The sequence below is a fragment of the Myxocyprinus asiaticus genome, chromosome 15, assembly GCF_019703515.2.
Source record: "Myxocyprinus asiaticus isolate MX2 ecotype Aquarium Trade chromosome 15, UBuf_Myxa_2, whole genome shotgun sequence".
NCBI classification, from domain to species: domain Eukaryota; kingdom Metazoa; phylum Chordata; class Actinopteri; order Cypriniformes; family Catostomidae; genus Myxocyprinus; species Myxocyprinus asiaticus.
Genome location: NC_059358.1, coordinates 37,091,499 through 37,110,254, shown reverse-complemented (window position 1 = coordinate 37,110,254; position 18,756 = coordinate 37,091,499). Strand labels below are relative to the sequence as shown.

Sequence of the window (18,756 nt, the reverse complement as noted above, 5' to 3'; positions counted from 1 at the left end):
ATTAGAGCGGGAAAAGGAAGAAAACTCAAGGCGAGGGATGTTTCAGGTCATGAGCATGCTGGATTTTCAGAACTGTCAGTGTGGTGAGATCAGACAGGAAAAGAGATGAGATATTTAGCCACAAAATATACACATGACCCAAAAAACTGTAATTTTGGAGCGCAGCATCTTTAGCCTCTTTAAACGAGATGTGATTATAGAGCATGCGAGCCATGGGTTTTATTAGGGACTTCCCAACTGGCATTCCCAGTGCCCTAACATTACGACCACAGATCACAGAACAGCATCTAATGCCCGAGATGAAACTTAACCAATACGCTTACGCTTCTTAAAAGGGAAGCTAACCAAATTTTTCCAAAATTTCAAAAGGAGTTTACTTGGGAGTATCCGACTTGGGACTAGACACTCTGGTCATGCATCATGAGTTGAAAGCAAAGTTGTCACAACAACACTGCTAATACTAAGTCCGCAATTAAACGAAACTGTCCCAAACCCTTCAAGAATCAATTTGGGGTAAGACCATAATGGTGAACTTGAAATGGCCCTTTAAAAAGGGGTGGGAACAGAATTGTAAAACATTTTCTGTTCTTGTAATGTGAAGTGTCTGAACAAGCTGCAATAAGCAGTCTAAGCGTGTGTACAGTATAATTTCGCTCTTGACCTTTATATGCCTGGCCAGATCAAACAGACGTGTTGTTTGCCGATCAGATTTCAACATATTTACAACTGCCTGTGTAAACTAGAGTTGTGGAGGCAATGAATAACATGACTCACCAACAAATGAGGACAATGTAAGATGTGTGATTCACGTATTCACCATAAAAAAAAATTGGGACAAAGGCTTTCAAGCCTCAGCTGGAATATTACTACATTTGCTAAGTAACAAAGACATGTCTAGATATATATAAAAATTCTAGATTCACAGCTTAGTGAACACCCCACAAACCAATGTTGGCGATTTTACATTAACCTTTACGTGGACGCTAAAGCAATATTGTGAAAATATGATGTCATGATACAGTGTATTATTTGGTGTGAAAACATGTCATAAACTGGCTTGGTCTACTTTCCAAAAATTTGTTTAGTTGTTCACATTATCATGAAAGAGTTCTTCAGCGCCAACATGTTCTTGAAGGGCTGGAGAGCCGACCATTGCTTTTGTTTCTTTCTAGGAAACAAAGCAACTGATTAGTGGTCAACCGATATATCAGCGAGGCTGATATTCAGAATTTTTTAATTATCAGCATCGGACGATACATTTTCCCATTTGGCCAATTGGTTTAAGGCCACGAGGGCGCAGGGAATTGCCTGCATACACGTGAAGGAGCGACTGAGATATGTAAATGACCAGTCACGGTTCATTTTGTTGTTGCGTGCCATCTTGTTACTACAATAATAGACTGGTGTGCAACACAGTGTCATTTAAACGGTCCGCATATCAGAGCCACGGCAGACGCATTTGAGCTCATAATGTTAAAGTGCTCACCTGTTTCATTCTCCCTCTCTCGCCTCTACAGTTGTAACTTTTATACCGTCTGCGAGTATGAGCATATCTCATTTAAACAGATGTAATAAACAAACCTCACGAAAATCCAGCGTTTTCATCCCGTCGAGCGCTCAGCTAATATCTTCCTCTGAAGTGCGTATTCCATCAGCCAGAATCAAAAACTTCAGGATCAGGTTCAAATGTTCCTCTAATTAACAAATCATGATGGTCAGTCTATGACAATTCAATCAAGCCATTTAAACTGTCAGGAGATTGCTGCTTGTGCTGGATCCACACGAGCGCATAAGTGTAACTTCAAAGTAAAATATCTTATTCACTGTGCACTGTATGTACAATTGGTTTGATTGGGTTTTTTAGGAGAAAATGTGATTGGGTAATGCACAATGCCATCCATGGATGCTGGACTACTGTACTGTTATTTCCTTCTTCCTAATATATTAACAATTTCTTCATGTGCAAATAAATTACTAAAATTTGATGACTAAACAGAAATCAGAAGAAACTGCTATCTACCATTTAAAAAGCAATATTATTTTTTAAAGATAATTAAATATAATAAAAGTTTATTAATATAACTTAATATAAGTTTAGTGCGAAATTGAGTAAATATAGTGCTACATTTTTTTGCCATTTTAATGTTTGTTATTTACTAAATTAAATTGTGTGATATATCGGCACTGTATCGGGCTATCGGCTACCCTGCTCTCTGGATATCGGCCATTAAAAAACCCATATCGGCCGATCACTACAACTGATAACTTCAATTTATTACACTTACAGCTCATGTTGGGAATCAAGAACCAATTCCTTTTTCATTATTTAAAAAAGAAAAACAACGGAACATAATGCTTTTCATGATGTTCTGTTTCTTTTGAACCGTTAACAGTTCTTGAACTAATGCATTTTTCAGATGATGCAGATGGAACGGAGAACTAAAATGCAATATGTTATGTTTTAGTTGAAACAAACTCCACTGGTTGCATGTAACAACAAACATACAACGTAACTAGAGTTGTCGGATTCACGAACAAATGACTTTAGAGCAGGTTCTATTTAATGAATCAGTCGAACAGACTCAATCTCAGTCAGTCACAAATCAGCTCCCTTACTAAAGAATCATTAAAAAAAAAGGTTAAGGAACCAGAGTCAAGTGAAATCAGAACAAAAATCATTAAATTACTTGTGATTACCATCCCTAATGACTAGGGTTGGGAACTGAGAACCAGTTCTTTATATTAAAAACTACTGAAACCATGTGATTTTCATGACTTCTTGGTTCTGTTAACTGTTCTTGAACACACAGCACGACCAGTGTAGTCCGATTCCCAAACAAATGACTCTTAATAGCTGGTTCTTTTGAAAATAAAGTGTGAAACATACAGCGTGACCAGTGTAGTCCGATTCCAGAACAAATGACTCTGAGCCGGTTCTTTTGAATCTACAGCGCAAAACACACAGTGCAACCAGAGTAGTTTGATTCCTGAATGATCGACTCTTATGACCCGGTTGTTTTGAATCTACAGTGTGAAACACACTGCATGACCGATTCCCGAATTAATTACTCTTCTGATCCGTGTTTTTTTTAGTGAATCTAACTTCCATCATGTCCATAAAAAATGCATTTCTTAACCAAAAGTAAGAATCGTTAAGGAATCGGAATCGTTTAGAGGAAGTGAATCAGAACTGGAATTGTTAAATTCCATCCCTACTACTCACAGCCCAATACTGCTTTCTAAAAGCTCTGCTTGTTTTAAGTCCAACAAAATCTGTGTAAAAAGTGTACAAATGACTACATCTTCAAACACATTGCAAACACCTGAAGTGTTTCCATCTCACACATGCATTAAGTGCAGCAGGGTCATGCATTCTTCACAGCTTAAGTAGAAACACAAGATCAGGATTTAATGACAACAGCAGATCTTCACAGACTGCAAATTATGGCCACAAGCAGTGGGGGGGGGCTGCACATTTCCACTGAACTCTGCACAGGTAGACGCCTCCACTTTAAAACAGCTTGCCTTCCCCAAGGCTCTACTCAACCATTAAAATAAAAGCCATAAAAATATGACAAATCTTCCCACACAAAACACCCTGAGCAAAGGTGATCATGAACATGCAGACAGAAATGAAACTCTTACTTGAGCTGAGACTGCAGCTTCACAGCTTTGCTGATGAAGTCCTCCCAGATCGGATAACTGCTCTGTAGATGCAACAGAAAAATGTGATTAATATTATTGCTACATTTCTAAGGAGAGCATTGACGTCCAATGGGTTAATCACACAACAAACATGGTGATGGTAATGGAAAAAAAAAGGCTCTTTGATGGTGACAGGTGACACATCAATAATAATGGTTTGCATAGAAAGCCTTTCTGTCCAATTGCTTTTTTTAAACAAAGAAAGAAAAATTATACACACACTATGATAAACAACCACTTTAAGAACCTTTACATACAGTATTTTGGTAGTACTACCATGACACAATATTGGTATTATTATAGTACTTTCATACATACCACTTTAACCGAACTTTACAGTTCATCCGGAAAGTACTCACAGCGCTTCACTTTTTCCACATTTTGTTATGTTACAGCCATATTCCAAAATGGATTAAATTCATTATTTTCCTCAAAATTCTACAAACAATACCCCATAATGACAACATGAAAGAAGTTTGTTTGAAATCTTTGCAAATTCATTAAAAATAAAAAACGAAAAAAAAATCACTTGTACATAAGTATTCACAGCCTTTGCTCAATACTTTGTTGAAGCACCTTTGGCACCAATTACAGCCTCAAGTCTTTTTGAGTATGATGCTACAAGCTTGGCACACCTATTTTTGGGCAGTTTCTCCCATTCTTCTTTGCAGGACCTCTCAAGCTCCATCAGGTTGGATGGGGAGTGTCGGTGCACAGCCATTTTCAGATCTCTCCAGAGATGTTCAATCGGGTTCAAGTCTGGGCTCTGGCTGGGCCACTCAAGGACATTCACAGAGTTGTCCCGGAGCCACTCCTTTGTTATCTTGGCTGTGTGCTTAGGGTCGTTGTCCTGTTGGAAGATGAACCTTCGCCCCAGTCTGAGGTCCAGAGCGCTCTGGAGCAGGTTTTCATCAAGGATGTCTCTGTACATTGCTGCATTCATCTTTCCCTCGATCCTGACTAGTCTCCCAGTTCCTGCCACTGAAAAACATCCCCACAGCATGATGCTGCCACCAACATGCTTCACTGTAGGGATGGTATTGGCCAGGTGATGAGCGGTGCCTGGTTTCCTCCAGACATGACGCTTGCCATTCAGGCTAAAGAGTTCAATCTTTGTTTCATCAAACTAGAGAATTTTGTTTCTCATGGTCTGAGAGTCCTTCAGGTGCCTTTTGGCAAACTCCAGGCGGGCTGTCATGTGCCTTTTACTGAGGAGTGGCTTCCGTCTGGCCACTCTACCATACAGGCCTGATTGGTGGAGTGCTGCAGAGATGGTTGTTCTTCTGGAAGGTTCTCCTCTCTCCACAGAGAAATGCTGGAGCTCTGTCAGAGTGACCATCGGGTTCTTGGTCACCTCCCTGACTAAGGCCCTTCTGCCCCGATCGCTCAGTTTGGCCAGGCGGCCAGCTCTAGGAAGAGTGCTGGTGGTTCCAAACTTCTTCCATTTACAGATGATGGAGACCACTGTGCTCATTGGGAACTTCAATGCTGCAGACATTTTTCTGTATCCTTCCCCAGATCTGTGCCTGATACAATCCTGTCTCGGAGGTCTACAGACAATTCCTTGGACTTCATGGCTTGGTTTGTGCTCTGACGTGCACTATTAACTGTGGGACACAGGTGTGTGCCTTTCCAAATCATGTCCAATCAACTGAATTTACCACAGGTGGACTCCAATCAAGTTGTAGAAACATCTCAAGGATGATCAGTGGAAACAGGATGCACATGAGCTCAATTTTGAGTGTCATGGCAAAGGCTGTGAATACTTATGTACATGTGATTTTTTTGGGGTTTTTATTTTTAATAAATTTGCAAAGATTTCAAACAAACTTCTTTCATGTTGTCATTATGGGGTATTGTTTGTAGAATTTTGAGAAAAATAATGAATTTAATCCATTTTGGAATAAGGCATTATGTAACATAACAAAATGTGGAAAAAGTGAAGCACTGTGAATACTTTCCGGATGCACTGTAACTCATAACCAAATTCCTTCACAATGGCATTAACGTGGTATTCCAAGATTCTCACGAAACCTGTCAAGAAAATGTCCAGGTCCTATTTACCGGTAATCCCAAATCAGTACAAAAAAGAAAAAATTAAATTGGCCTACAGTGCCTGAAATTCAGCGCTGGATTGAGGGTTTTGCGCACAATTGAATTAATTCCCGCAAGTTCCACGTTCAAAATGCAAGGAATCCCCGCACTATTTTATTCACTTTAACATGTAGCTAATAATTGGTAACCCAATCCATACAGATGAACAAATTAAATCTTCTCTTTGTACCAAACTGTAATTCCAAGATCTGCGCAAATAAACTCTTCCACGTCCCTCTCTCCCATGCAGCTTGAACGCTTGAGTTTAGTGTGAGTGCGCGCAGTGAGGAAGCGCACGTTTACTGAACTTAAGATGTTACAGATTTCTAAACCTGTTAATTCAACATGCAAATGGCGTTGTACCGCGTCTCTGTAAGCGAGTGAGCGATGCGTTAAAACTATCGCTGCTGTTTACAATCAACAAAGCTGTCAAAGCTGCAAGCGCACGACGATGGAGCGATCTAGTTTTGCCACATTTCACATTGTGGCGCTCCCTCATAATACAGCACCAAGAAAGGCAGACAGAGCAAAAATGTTAATTAGCTATTACTAACTCACCTTTGTGTTGTTGCAAACCTGTATGATTTTCTTTTTTCTGTGGAACTCAAAAGGCAATGTTAAGGAGAATGTTAGTTTCAGTGACCATTCACTTTCATTGTATGGAGAGAAAAATAAAAAATAAAAAAAGATGCAGTGACAACAAATATTAACTGAGACTAACATTCTGCCTAACATCTTTTGAGTTCCACTGAAGAAAGAAAGTCATACAGGCTTCAGGGGGAGTAACAACAGGAATTTCATTTTAGGGTGAACTGCCCTTTAACTACCTGTTGAAGTATTTTTTTTAAAGGTATCTGCCAAGATCAACAATATAAATGTAAGTCAGCACATGAATGCATCATGTGTTGCTTGCAAACAAGTGACTAAAGAGCAGGGCTGTAATGTTGGCTCAGGCTGTATATTTAAAAACCCTAATAAAACAGGGGCCTGGGTAGCTCAGTGGTAAAAGACGCTGGCTACTACCCCTGGAGTTCGCTAGCTTGCTAGTTCTAGTAGTAGGCATGCTGAGTGAATCCAGCCAGGTCTCCTAAGCAACCAAATTGGCCCGGTTGCTAGGGAGGGTAGAGTCACATGGGGTAACCTCCTCGTGGTCACTATAATGTGGTTCGTTCTCAGTGGGGCGCATGGTAAGTTGAGCATGGATGCCGCGGTGGATGGCGTGAAGCCTCCACATGTGCTATGTCTCCGTGGCAACGTGCTCAACAAGCCACGTGATAAGATGCACGGGTTGACAGTCTCAGACATGGAGGCAACTGGGATTCATCCTCCGCCACCCGGATTGAGGCGAATCACTACACGACCACAAGGTTTGGGCATTCCAAATTAGGGAGAGAAAAAAAAACTCTAATAAAACTAAAAGAATTGGGAAATTTAGGTGAGATTGTTTTAAAATTTCAGATGTTTTAGTATCAGAAATGTTATTCCCTCCTGCTGCTGACAGGAAGCAATGATTTATAGTTAAAAAGAGCTTAAATATTGATCTTTTTTCACAACAAAAGTGATCATTTCGCTTTAGAAGTCATTAACCGATGGAGGTGTATGGATGACATTTATGCTGACTGTCTATTCTTTTTGGAGCTTCAAAAATCTGATCACCATCAACTTGCATTTTAAGGACCTACTGAGCTGAGATATTTTTCAAGATCAAATGTGTTCTGTTGAAGAAAGAAAGTCATACACATATGGGATGTCATGAGGGTGAGTAAATAATGAGAGAATTTTCATTTTTGGGTGAACTACCCCTTTTTGCATTGTGACATTATTTTCAGGACACTTTAGCACATTTATCATTAGCGTCCAGACATTTTTTATTAACACATCTGATGGTTTTACTGTTCCTATTGTAAAAAAATGACCCTAATGATGATTCTTAATACCGTAACAAAGTCATTTTTTATGTATTACTGCAAAAAAGATGCTGCTACAATGATAATCTAAATTAAAATCAGCAAAAATGAAAAGGCAGATCTAACAGAATACTACTATGATGTATAAATAATTTATAATGCAATAATATTCATGTTTTTTTTTCATGTTGCGGTAATGAGTATATAATAATGACAATACTTTTCTTTTGCAGGGTAAATGTACTGTAATGTAACTGTCATGAAAGTAATGTCACAATGTAAAAAAAAAAAAAAAAAAATCTTAATTTTCTATTTGCAAATATAATTTTGTATTCCTTTCTTTTGATTTTGGAGTAAAATAGGACCAGGGCGTTTTCTTGACAGGTTTTGTGAGAATCATCATTTGACCATAATGCTTTATATCTTGTATGCTTGTTGGTGATGTGATACTTTCTGGTACATTTCTTTACTGAACAACTTTCTGGAACAAGACAAACCTAGAGCATAACCCTGTGTTGCATTAGTTTGAGAGAAGAACATGACTCAGCTTGCATTGTTGGTCATTCTCATTGGGTTTATGAATGTATGAAATATGCAACTTAGTCCACTTAAAGGAAGACAGACACATATCATTGACTTTCTCATACATAAAAGGCAGATTAATTCCTTAAAACGGACCCTTATTAAGCTGGGCTGCATTATCTGAGAGCACTAAAGTACATTCTCTTAAGTTTCCTGACCAATCGAAGATCATATTGGCCCTGTACCACCAGATTAATGAACAGTTATACTATATAGAAACCAATTCTTGAGTTTATGTAAACACTGGAACAGAAATACACTGATTGTCTGAGATATTTGACAGTTTTATTCTATGAGTGGACGACTCGGATAAAAGTGGCGAGGTAACACAACTAGGTCAAGAGCAAACCGTTTCTATAGAATCACCCGATCAGGTTTTATTGCATACAGTTGGCATAAAATTATCAAATATTAACCACTTTTTGTTTTAGCTGGAGGAACACTGACAATCTAAATACAATGGTCTATTCGCCGAGTTCTCATAACACCTGATAAATATTTCAGAAACCTGGAAACTGACGGCATCACTAAGTTACAGCAAAGCAGCACACACAGTATACTCTTTCCATAAATGCTATTAAAATGGGTTGCCACGGTGAGTCACATTGTGTCAATTCATTTTCCATCCAGGTCTTTGTTAATTAGACAGCATATATGAAAATGACCTGGGACCTGGTTAGCTCAGAGAGTATTGACGCTGACTACCACCCCTGGAGTCTCAAGTTCGAATCCAGGGCGTGCTGAGTGACTCCAGCCAGGTCTCCTAAGCAAACAAATTAGCTTGGTTGTTAGGGAGGGTAGAGTCACATGGGGTAACCTCCTCGTGGTTGCAATTAGTGGTTCTCACTCTCAATGGGGTGCGTGGTAAGTTGTGTAAGAGTAGCATGAGCCTCCACATGCTGCGATTCTCCGCGGTGTCATGCACGATGAGCCACGTGATAAGATGCGTGGATTGACTGTCTCAGAAGTGGAGGCAACTGAGACTTGTCCTCCGCCACCCGGATTGAGGTTAGTAACTGCGCCACCACGAGGACCCACTATGTAGTGGGAATTGGGCATTCCATATTGGGGAGAAAAAGGGGCTAAAATATAAATAAAAAATTAAAACAATACACATAAATATATGAAAATGATCAGCCTGTAGAAGGGGTTTTATGGGTTTACAACAACATGAGGGTGAGTAGATGATAAGAATTTAAATTTCTGGGTGAACTATCCCTTTAAAAAGTTATACTGACATTAACGGAGATGATTTGACAAATTCAGGCTCGCATCTTTTCTATTAGGTGGCACGTCTATTGAGATGCTGGCCGCTGTTTGCAAAAGCTTAAGCACAATTTTAAGATTAACGATGACTCTATAGTCCAACATGTTTCTGATTTCCTTACAATGACATGGGCTTCACACCAGGTGTCATTCCACCAGTCCTGAGACCTCTGAGGTCAACAGAATTCCAACATTCCTTGGACTTAGAACAGGTGTGCTACATTCAGCACAATCTTTAAGACATTTGTCAACCCTGATCAACCTGTGTACATCCTAGCTGCACACTGACACATAAACCTAGATTTCAGACATGATTCGTTCATGATTAATGAATGGATTGATGGGTTTCCAAGTGAAATCTGAAATGCATTGAGGCGCACAGCCAATGCAGACACAACAGAGTGAACCCAGTCAATCCATATACACTAAAAATAGGTCAGTATGACCAATGCATCTCAATCATGCATGTATTCAGTTGCATCTGTGACCCACAAATGCAACAGCTGCATTCGTGCTGCAATGGAAAGATACAGCAAAAACCTAACTACAGCAATGTATGTGTAAGATATGACATACAAAACATAAATGCAACAATGCAGATGTTAAAAATGATTGCACAAATCATAAATGCAACAAAGAATGTGTAATATGATTGCAAAAACCTAGAGAGATCAATGCATGTGAAATATGAATGCAAAAACCTAAATGCAGCAATGTTTGTTAAATATAATTGCCAAAAACAAATATGCATCAATGCATATAAGAAATATGACTGAAAAAACCCAATTGGATATTAAGGCATTGGTGAAATATGACTTCTGGCTATATTGCATGACCTGTTTCAAAAAGCAACAGCTTTGCCAGTTTGGCTGAGTTTGTTGACGGTCTACTACACATGCAAACAGTGATGATAATGAAAACACTGTAATGGACAAGCCTTTTTGGATGCACAGAGGAAAAACAAAAACAACTTTACCTTCATGTCTGTGATAATGCTCTGAAAAAGTCCACCAAGAGCACTGCACTCTTTTTCAATTACAGCCTCCATTGTTTTGCTTTTTAAAAAAATAAGTTAGTCTTTTTAATTGTTTGTATCCACAAAAAGCAATACGCTTTTTATGTATCTGAGATCACTTTGAAATCCAGAGTAATAAAAAACAGGTTTTAAATCAAATCCAACCTCAGTATGGGTATGTGATGAAGATCAGTCGATGGAGTGGGGCAAAGATAGATTTAAAAGCCCCTTTCTGCCCCACGATAATACACACTCCATGACTTCAGGCTGAAAAACATAATAATGAGAGTCCACCTGGATTGCAAAGGCAAAAAAACGAGGAAAGGCGACCATCCAATATCGTTTCTGATCCAAACTAAGCGACTGAAAACAAAACAAATACCGACACGTCTCTCTGAAACCGAACCGCAGCAGCTGACTGTTCACACAAACGCGCTCCCGAAACTCCAGGCGCGCCCTCGTAGCGCCCCGCCCCTCTCGCCCCACACCTCACGGCGCGGCAAAGCGTCGCCCTGCCCCTTAAATTTATCGACTCACTCTGTATAGACTGATTGTAGATTTGACAGCTTTTATATACAGATTTACGGTTTATATATATATATATATATATATATATATATATATATATATATATATATATATATATATATATATATATTATTTTTTTTTCGCGGTTTCTTCATTTTCCTTTGTTTGCATTTTACAGTATTGTATTTTTTATTTTTTTTTATTTTTTTCGTTTAATATAAATTGAGCTTATATATACACTGGCGGCCAAAAGTTTGGAAAAATGTACAGATTTTGCTCTTATGGAAAGAAATTGGTACTTTTATTCACCAAAGTGGCATTCAACTGATCACAATGTATAGTCAGGACATTAATGTGAAAAATTACTATTACAATTTGGAAAAAAAAAAAAAAAAATTCAGAACTTCTTAAACTACTTCAAAACGTTTTCATCAAACGTGCAGCAATGACAGCTTTGCAGATCCTTGGCATTCTAGCTGTCAGTTTGTCCAGATACTCAGGTGATATTTCACCCCATGCTTCCTGTAGCACTTGCCATAGATGTGACTGTCTTGTCGGGCACTTCTCACACACCTTACAGTCTAATTGATCCCACAAAATCTCAATGGGGTTAAGATCCATAACACTCTTCTCCAATTATCTGTTGTCCAATGTCTGTTTCTTTGCCCACTCTAACCTTTTCTTTTTGTTTTTCTGTTTCAAAAGTGGCTTTTTCTTTGCAATTCTTCCCGTAATTTCACACACCACTGCACTTGTGTATATGGCAGTGTGACAATAAAGTGATTTGATTTGATTTGATTTTTGATAAGGCCTGCACTCCTGAGTCTTCTCTTTACTGTTGTACATGAAACTGATGTTGAGCGGGTAGAATTCAATGAAGCTGTCAGCTGAGGACACGTGAGGCGTCTATTTCTCAAACTAGAGACTCTGATGTACTTATCCTCTTGTTTAGTTGTACATCTGACCTTCCACATCTCTTTCTGTCCTTGTTAGAGCCAGTTGTCCTTTGTCTTTGAGGACTGTAGTGTACACCTTTGTATGAAATTGTCAGTTTTTTTGGCAATTTCAAGCATTGTATAGCCTTCATTTCTCAAAACAATGAATGACTGATGAGTTTCTAGAGAAAGCTGGGGTTTTTTTTTGTCATTTTTGACCTAATATTGACCTTAAGACATGCCAGTCTATTGCTTACTGTGGCAACTCAAAAACAAACACAAAGACAATGTTAAGCTTAATTTAACGAACCAAACAGCTTTCAACTGTGTTTGATATAATGGCAAGTGATTTTCTAGTACCAAATGATCAATTTAGCATGATTACTCAAGGACAAGGTGTTGGAGTGATGGCTGCTGGAAATGGGGCCTGTCTAGATTTGATCAAAAATGACTTTTTTCAAATAGTGATGGTGCTGTTTCTTATATCAGTAATGTCCTGACTATACTTTGTGAGCAGTTGAATGCCACTTTGGTGAAATAAAGTACAAATTTCCTTCCAAAATAGCAAAATCTGTACATTATTCCAAACTTTTGGCCGCCACTATATATATATATATATATATATATTAGTTGAAGTCAGAAGTTTACGTACACCTTAGACAAATACATTTAAACTCAGTTTTTCACAATTCCTGACATTTAATCGTAGAAAACATTCCCTGTCTTAGGTCAGTTAGGATCACTACTTTATTTTAAGAATGTGAAATGATGAATAATAGTAGAGAGAATGATTTATTTCAGCTTTTATTTCTTTCATCACATTCCCAGTGGGTCAGAAGTTTACATACACTTTGTTAGTATTTGGTAGCATTGCCTTTAAATTGATTAACTTGGGTCAAACTTTTTGGGTAGCCTTCCACAAGCTTCTCACAATAAGTTGCTGGAATTTTGGCCCATTTCTCCAGACAGAACTGGTGTAACTAAGCCAAGTTTGTAGGCCTCCTTGCTCGCACACACTTTTTCAGTTCTGCCCACAAATTTTCTATCAGATTGAGGTCAGGGCTTTGTGATGGCCACTCCAATACATTGACTTTGTTGTCCTTAAGCCATTTTGCCACATCTTTAGAGGTATCCTTGGGGTCATTGTCCTTTTGGAAGACCCATTTGCGACCAAGCTTTAACTTCCTGGCTGATGTCTTGAGATGTTGCTTCAATATATACACATAATTTTCCTTCCTCATGATGCCATCTATTTTGTGAAGTGCACCAGTCCCTCCTGCAGCAAAGCACCCCCACAACATGATGCTGCCACCCCCATGCTTCACGGTTGGGATGATGATCTTCGGCTTGCAAGCCTCACCCTTTTTCCTCCAAACACAACAATGGTCATTATGGCCAAACAGTTCAATATTTGTTTCATCAGACCAGAGGACATTTCTCCAAAAAGTAAGATCTTTGTCCCCATGTGCACTTGCAAACTGTAGTCTGGCTTTTTTATGGTGGTTTTGGAGCAGTGGCTTCTTCCTTGCTGAGCAGCCTTTCAGGTTATGTTGAAATAGGACTCGTTTTACTGTGGATATAGATACTTGTTTACCTGTTTTCTCCAGCAACTTCACAAGGTCCTTTGCTGTTTTTCTGTGATTGATTTGCACTTTTTGCACCAAACTACGTTCATCTCTAGGAAACAGAATGCGTCTCCTTCCTAAGCAGTATAATGGCTGCGTGGTCCCATGGTGTTTATACTTGTGTATTATTGTATGTACAGATGAACGTGGTACCTTCAGGCGTTTGGAAATTGCTCCCAAGGATGAACCTGTAATGTTGCAAAGCAGGCAGGACAGGCTGAACACAGGAATGGACAAGGACGATGATGAAGTGAGAACCCAATGCAGTTTATTTACAAAAATGTGAATCCAAAACAAAATAAACATAAATGACTTGACAACATTACACCAACACAATACTTGACCAAAGACAATGGCAAACATGAGGGCTTAAATACACGGACATAGGTAACCACATGACAAACAACCAATGATGAGACTAAACTAATGAACATGATAACAAGATACTAAAACATGATACTGATATTGAGTTAACAAGACAATAAACCAATGAGAACAAGACACATGAACATAGAGGGAAACATGATATCACATGACAGGAACAGGAAACATGGCAACTAAACTTTCAAAATAAAAGACATGAAATCAAAACATGAACAAAAACACATTTAATCATGACATATCCCGCCCACAAGGGGTGGCTCCCGACGCCCAAACATAAACATACAATAGAGTTCAATGGGGAGCTGGGGGTGGGGGGGGGGGGGGGGGTGGTCCTTGAGGACATTTTCACTTAGGGGTGTACTCACTTTTGTTGCCAGCGGTTTAGACATTAATGGCTGTGTGTTGAGTTATTTTGAGGGGACAGCAAATTTACACTGTTATACAAGTTGTACACTCACTACTTTACATTGTAGCAAAGTGTCATTTCTTCAGTGTTGTCACATGAAAAGATATAATAAAATATTTACTCAAATGTGAGGGGTGTACTCACTTCTGTGAGATACTGTATATATATATATATATATATATATATATATATATATATATATATATATATATATATATATGCTATTGGGTTTTTTATTATTTTTTGTTTGCACTTGAGTGACTAGACTATACGAGTTGCATAGCCTGATAGTTTCCCAATGAAAAAGTGTTCGTTACATAGGGCATTTGTCTCCATCAGGTGGTGAAAAATCTCATCGCATCCTAATTTTGTTCTCTGCAACGTTTCATGCGTCCCTCACCAAAAATAAATTGTTCCCGCCAAAATACCATACTTAGTACAGGATTATGTTAGATCCGCTTTGCTTCTGCGCTTCAAATTATATATATTTTTACATTACAGTTTATGTCTGCACTAGACTAGGCTATGTGAGTTGCATTGCCTGCTTGTTTACTATAAAAACAAGTGGGTTCGTTGCATAGAGCATCTGTCGCCATCTGGTGGTGAAAAATCTCAAAACCTAATTTTGTTCTCTGCTACGTTTCACGCCCATCACAAAAAAAATAATTTACTTCCCACCAAAATACAATACTTTAACCTTACTACAGTTACAATTAGTAATGACATACTTGTCATTTGGCCATGATGATAATCAGGATGTCCACACTAACTATGCATGCTGCTGTACTTAAAGCTGTTTTTGCACATAATGCTATTTGTGATGATGTTGGAGAAATTGAATAACCGTTTTCTATGTGGTTAATCTTTATATTTTCATGTTTCTATAATTTGACTATTTAATTTAGATTGATTGATCCAACTTCACAGGATCAGGAAAAGATTGTGTTGAATTTGACTCCAGATTATGTTTGGCATTCTCACTTCTTACCACTAGAGGTCACCAAACAGCACCGATTGGGAAATGATCCTTCAAGAGCAGTTTTCCCGCTTCATCTGAGCACCAGTAACCTAATCCCACTGTAAAATGATTTAAAATAACTCACACAGTGACAATACTGCACTATATTCTCTCTCTAACAAGGTTTGGATGATGATTGTCCACCAATAAATCTCAAATGAACACACTGTTGTATGAATACAGTCAAATTTAGTGGCTAGATGTACAGTTTGTGTATGCCACCTCACAGTGGAGCCCAGATTAAAATTGAATCAGTGTTTATAAGTGTAACTGTAAATCAAATCCTACAAAATGGAAAATTCAGTCTCTCAGGACAGAAGCGTTAGCTGATAATGAGATCCTCGCGGAGAGATGCACACACTGACATGCAAGGTGTTTATGAACAGCGGTGGACAGCCTTGACTCATTTATTAACACAGGGGAGATTGTGACGGTGCAACTTGATTCTTAATGTCCTTCACATTATTAACTGTCCTGTTATATGGACAGAGTAGGCTGCCCTTTAGAGGGAACACCATACTTGTGTATATCCAGACACTGAAGGGGGTGGAGTGGCTACACAAGTGAACATGCACAGATAACATTTTGAAAATAGTAGAAAACCATCCAAACCAAAGTCCATAAGAAAACCACACTGTACAAACAGTTTATTGTGTGCCCTTTAAATAATTGGTAGTAGTAAGTGCCTATACAGAAACTGACTTTCAAAATTAATCAATCCAGAGAAACATTTACAGCATTCAAATATGTAGGCGACAACTAGTCTCCCCTATGTGACAGCACAATAGTCAGAAATATAACCGATGCCTGTAATAAAGTGTTTGCTCTTTTATAAACATGTCAATTATGTTCCCATTTACATTTATTAACATGGTATTACTGAGTGAATACACACACATTATGAATTATTAATATGACTTTTGCTCTTTATGTTTAATAAACTGTAGAATAGTCTTGACACAGAATATTCCACTGGGTTGCAGGTGCACACTTGAGCTCATTTAAAATGTAAAACGTGTTAATATAATGCTCTTTCTCTGTGCATCGAACACCTGTTTACTCACAGTTTCATTGAATACCATCTCCCTCTAGTCATTTTGACCTTTATTGTTTCATCCAAAAGATACAGGCAACATCTCACACAATATGTCTTGTTTTGTGCTTCAGGTAAATATATCTCTCTTTGGTTCACCTGCTGCCCTTCAATTAGACTGTAATTTCATCCACTGTCTGTCTGAAGGCAGCAGGTTTCTATGGCGACATGCTCATGACCAAACTTCAAGCTCTGTCATGAAAAAGTCTTTTCTTTCCTGCCCTTCAGGTTGTCTTTTTCCCATTATGTCACAGTAAGAGGGATTTTAACTATATTAGGAACCATTGCCACTGAGACAGCTTTTCTTTATGAAGTGCAAATGGAATGTGGACGTGGCCTGAATAATTCTGAAACATCTGAGGTCACATCCCAGATAGCACACAAACATGTCTGAGATGTCTGTTTAAGAGTGTTTCATCTGGAAAGCGTCACATTCTAATTAACATCTGCTGAACATCTTAAAAAGAGCAAAGTTACATGCAGTACATTCTAAATGATAAAGGTCTCAAAGACACCTACTCACTGTCTTATTGACATTCAAGCGGAAACGTCTTATAGACATGTTGCAGATGATCAAACAACCTAAAAAACATGTCTTCCAGATGTAAGCACAAACATTAAATAAACGTCTGGGTAATGTACGTGTGCAATCTGGGATCCAAACTGATCGGTTTTCATTTGAGAATGAAGTTTTCAGTTTCTATTTGATGTGTGCGTTTACATCTGGAAGGCGTATTTTTTTGGTTGTTTGCTCATCTGCAATACGAGGAATAAAATGTTTCATCTTGGATGTCAATAAGACATTCAGCAGATGTCTTTGAGATGTTTATGATATAGAATGTTTGTAAATCTGATCTTTTTAAGATGTTCAGCAGATGTTAATTAGAATGTGATGCTTTCCAGATGAAATGCTCTTACACCGACATCTCAGAGATGGACGTGTGCTATCTGTTTTCGGTGGAGGAAAACACTCTTCTAGTGTGGATGAGCGTTTTATTCAAGTCCAACTTAAATTATATATTATTCTACATTATGTTACATGAAGAAACGTAATTTTTTAAAGGTTAGATCAAGTAGAAATAGATCCTTAAAGGAATATTTCGAGTTCAATACAAGTTGAACTCATTCAACAGCATTTGTGGCATAATGATAATAACCAAAAAAAATTATTTTGACTCATCCCTCCTTTTCTTAAAAAAAAAAAAAAAGGCACTTACAATGGAAGTGAATGGGGACACATTTTTATTTTAAGGTTTTAAAGGCATAAATGTGAAGCTTATAATTTTATAAAAGCACTTACATCAATTCTTCTGTTAAAACTTGAGGATTATTTGAGCTGTAAAGTTGTTTTAAATTGTAATTTTTACAGTCGTTTTAGGGTTTGTTTACATTACATTGTCATGGCAATGAAGTTATAAAATTGGCTATAACTTTACACAGAAAAGGTTAGCAAGTGATTTTATCACACTTAAATCATGTTAATACTCATTTTGTTTATGTCTTGTGGCTTAACTTTTGAAACAGTGAGTATTTTAACGTTTAAATATTGGCTCCCATTCACTTCCATTGTAAGTGTCTCACTGGAACTAAGATTTTTGCTTTTCTTAAAGAAAAGGATGGATGAATCAAAATTAATTTTTGTGGTAATCAATTTTATGCCACAAACGCTGTCGACTGAGCTTAACTTTTATTGAACCTGGAATACTCCTTTAAGGCAACGATTGCTCTGTTCTAAAAGCTACATTTATCCAACAAAGATAAAAGATGCATAAAAAGTGCAATAAAACAGACATATTGTGGTATTTGTCTCTTAAAATTGTTAATTATGAACAAACACGGGGAAGTAAAAAACAACTGCTCGTTTGCATGCAAAAACAACAGAACACAGCACTCGAGCATCTGTTTGCCAAAGGCATGGCTGTAACAGTGAACAGTAGTGATGAACAGAATTAATGCAGTCACAAAGGCACACTACAAACAGTTTCATGCTACACACCAGGCATGGCTTTGACAGACTGACAGCTGGTGTGTGAGATTTCAGTGAGGTCTGTATTCTTTGTTAGATGTTTCAGAACATACTATTTTTCTCTCTTTAGTTACACTAATTGGAATAACAAAGTATGATATAATTCATGTTATTCTCAGTTAAAATATCCAAGTCAACTGAAGAAATCTATTACCTTTCAACATAAGTTTTA

General features: G+C 38.0%; 1 protein-coding gene across 19 annotated transcripts in view; it reads right to left on the bottom strand.

Annotated features, from left to right (window-relative positions):
- Positions 1-10,992, bottom strand: part of LOC127452500 (protein MTSS 1-like) — a 96,023-nt gene extending 85,031 nt beyond the window's left edge. For 18 of the 19 annotated variants that reach the window (XM_051717971.1, XM_051717966.1, XM_051717976.1 and 15 more), the window contains exons 1-2: positions 10,531-10,992; positions 3,646-3,707 (exon numbers count right to left, since the gene is read on the bottom strand). In XM_051717971.1, the coding sequence (XP_051573931.1) occupies positions 3,646-3,707; positions 10,531-10,602 (134 nt within the window). In that variant the 5' untranslated portion in view covers positions 10,603-10,992. The remainder of the gene's footprint in view (positions 1-3,645; positions 3,708-10,530) is intronic. The other variant, XM_051717960.1, reaches the window with a different exon arrangement.
- Between the last annotated feature and the right edge of the window lie 7,764 nt (positions 10,993-18,756).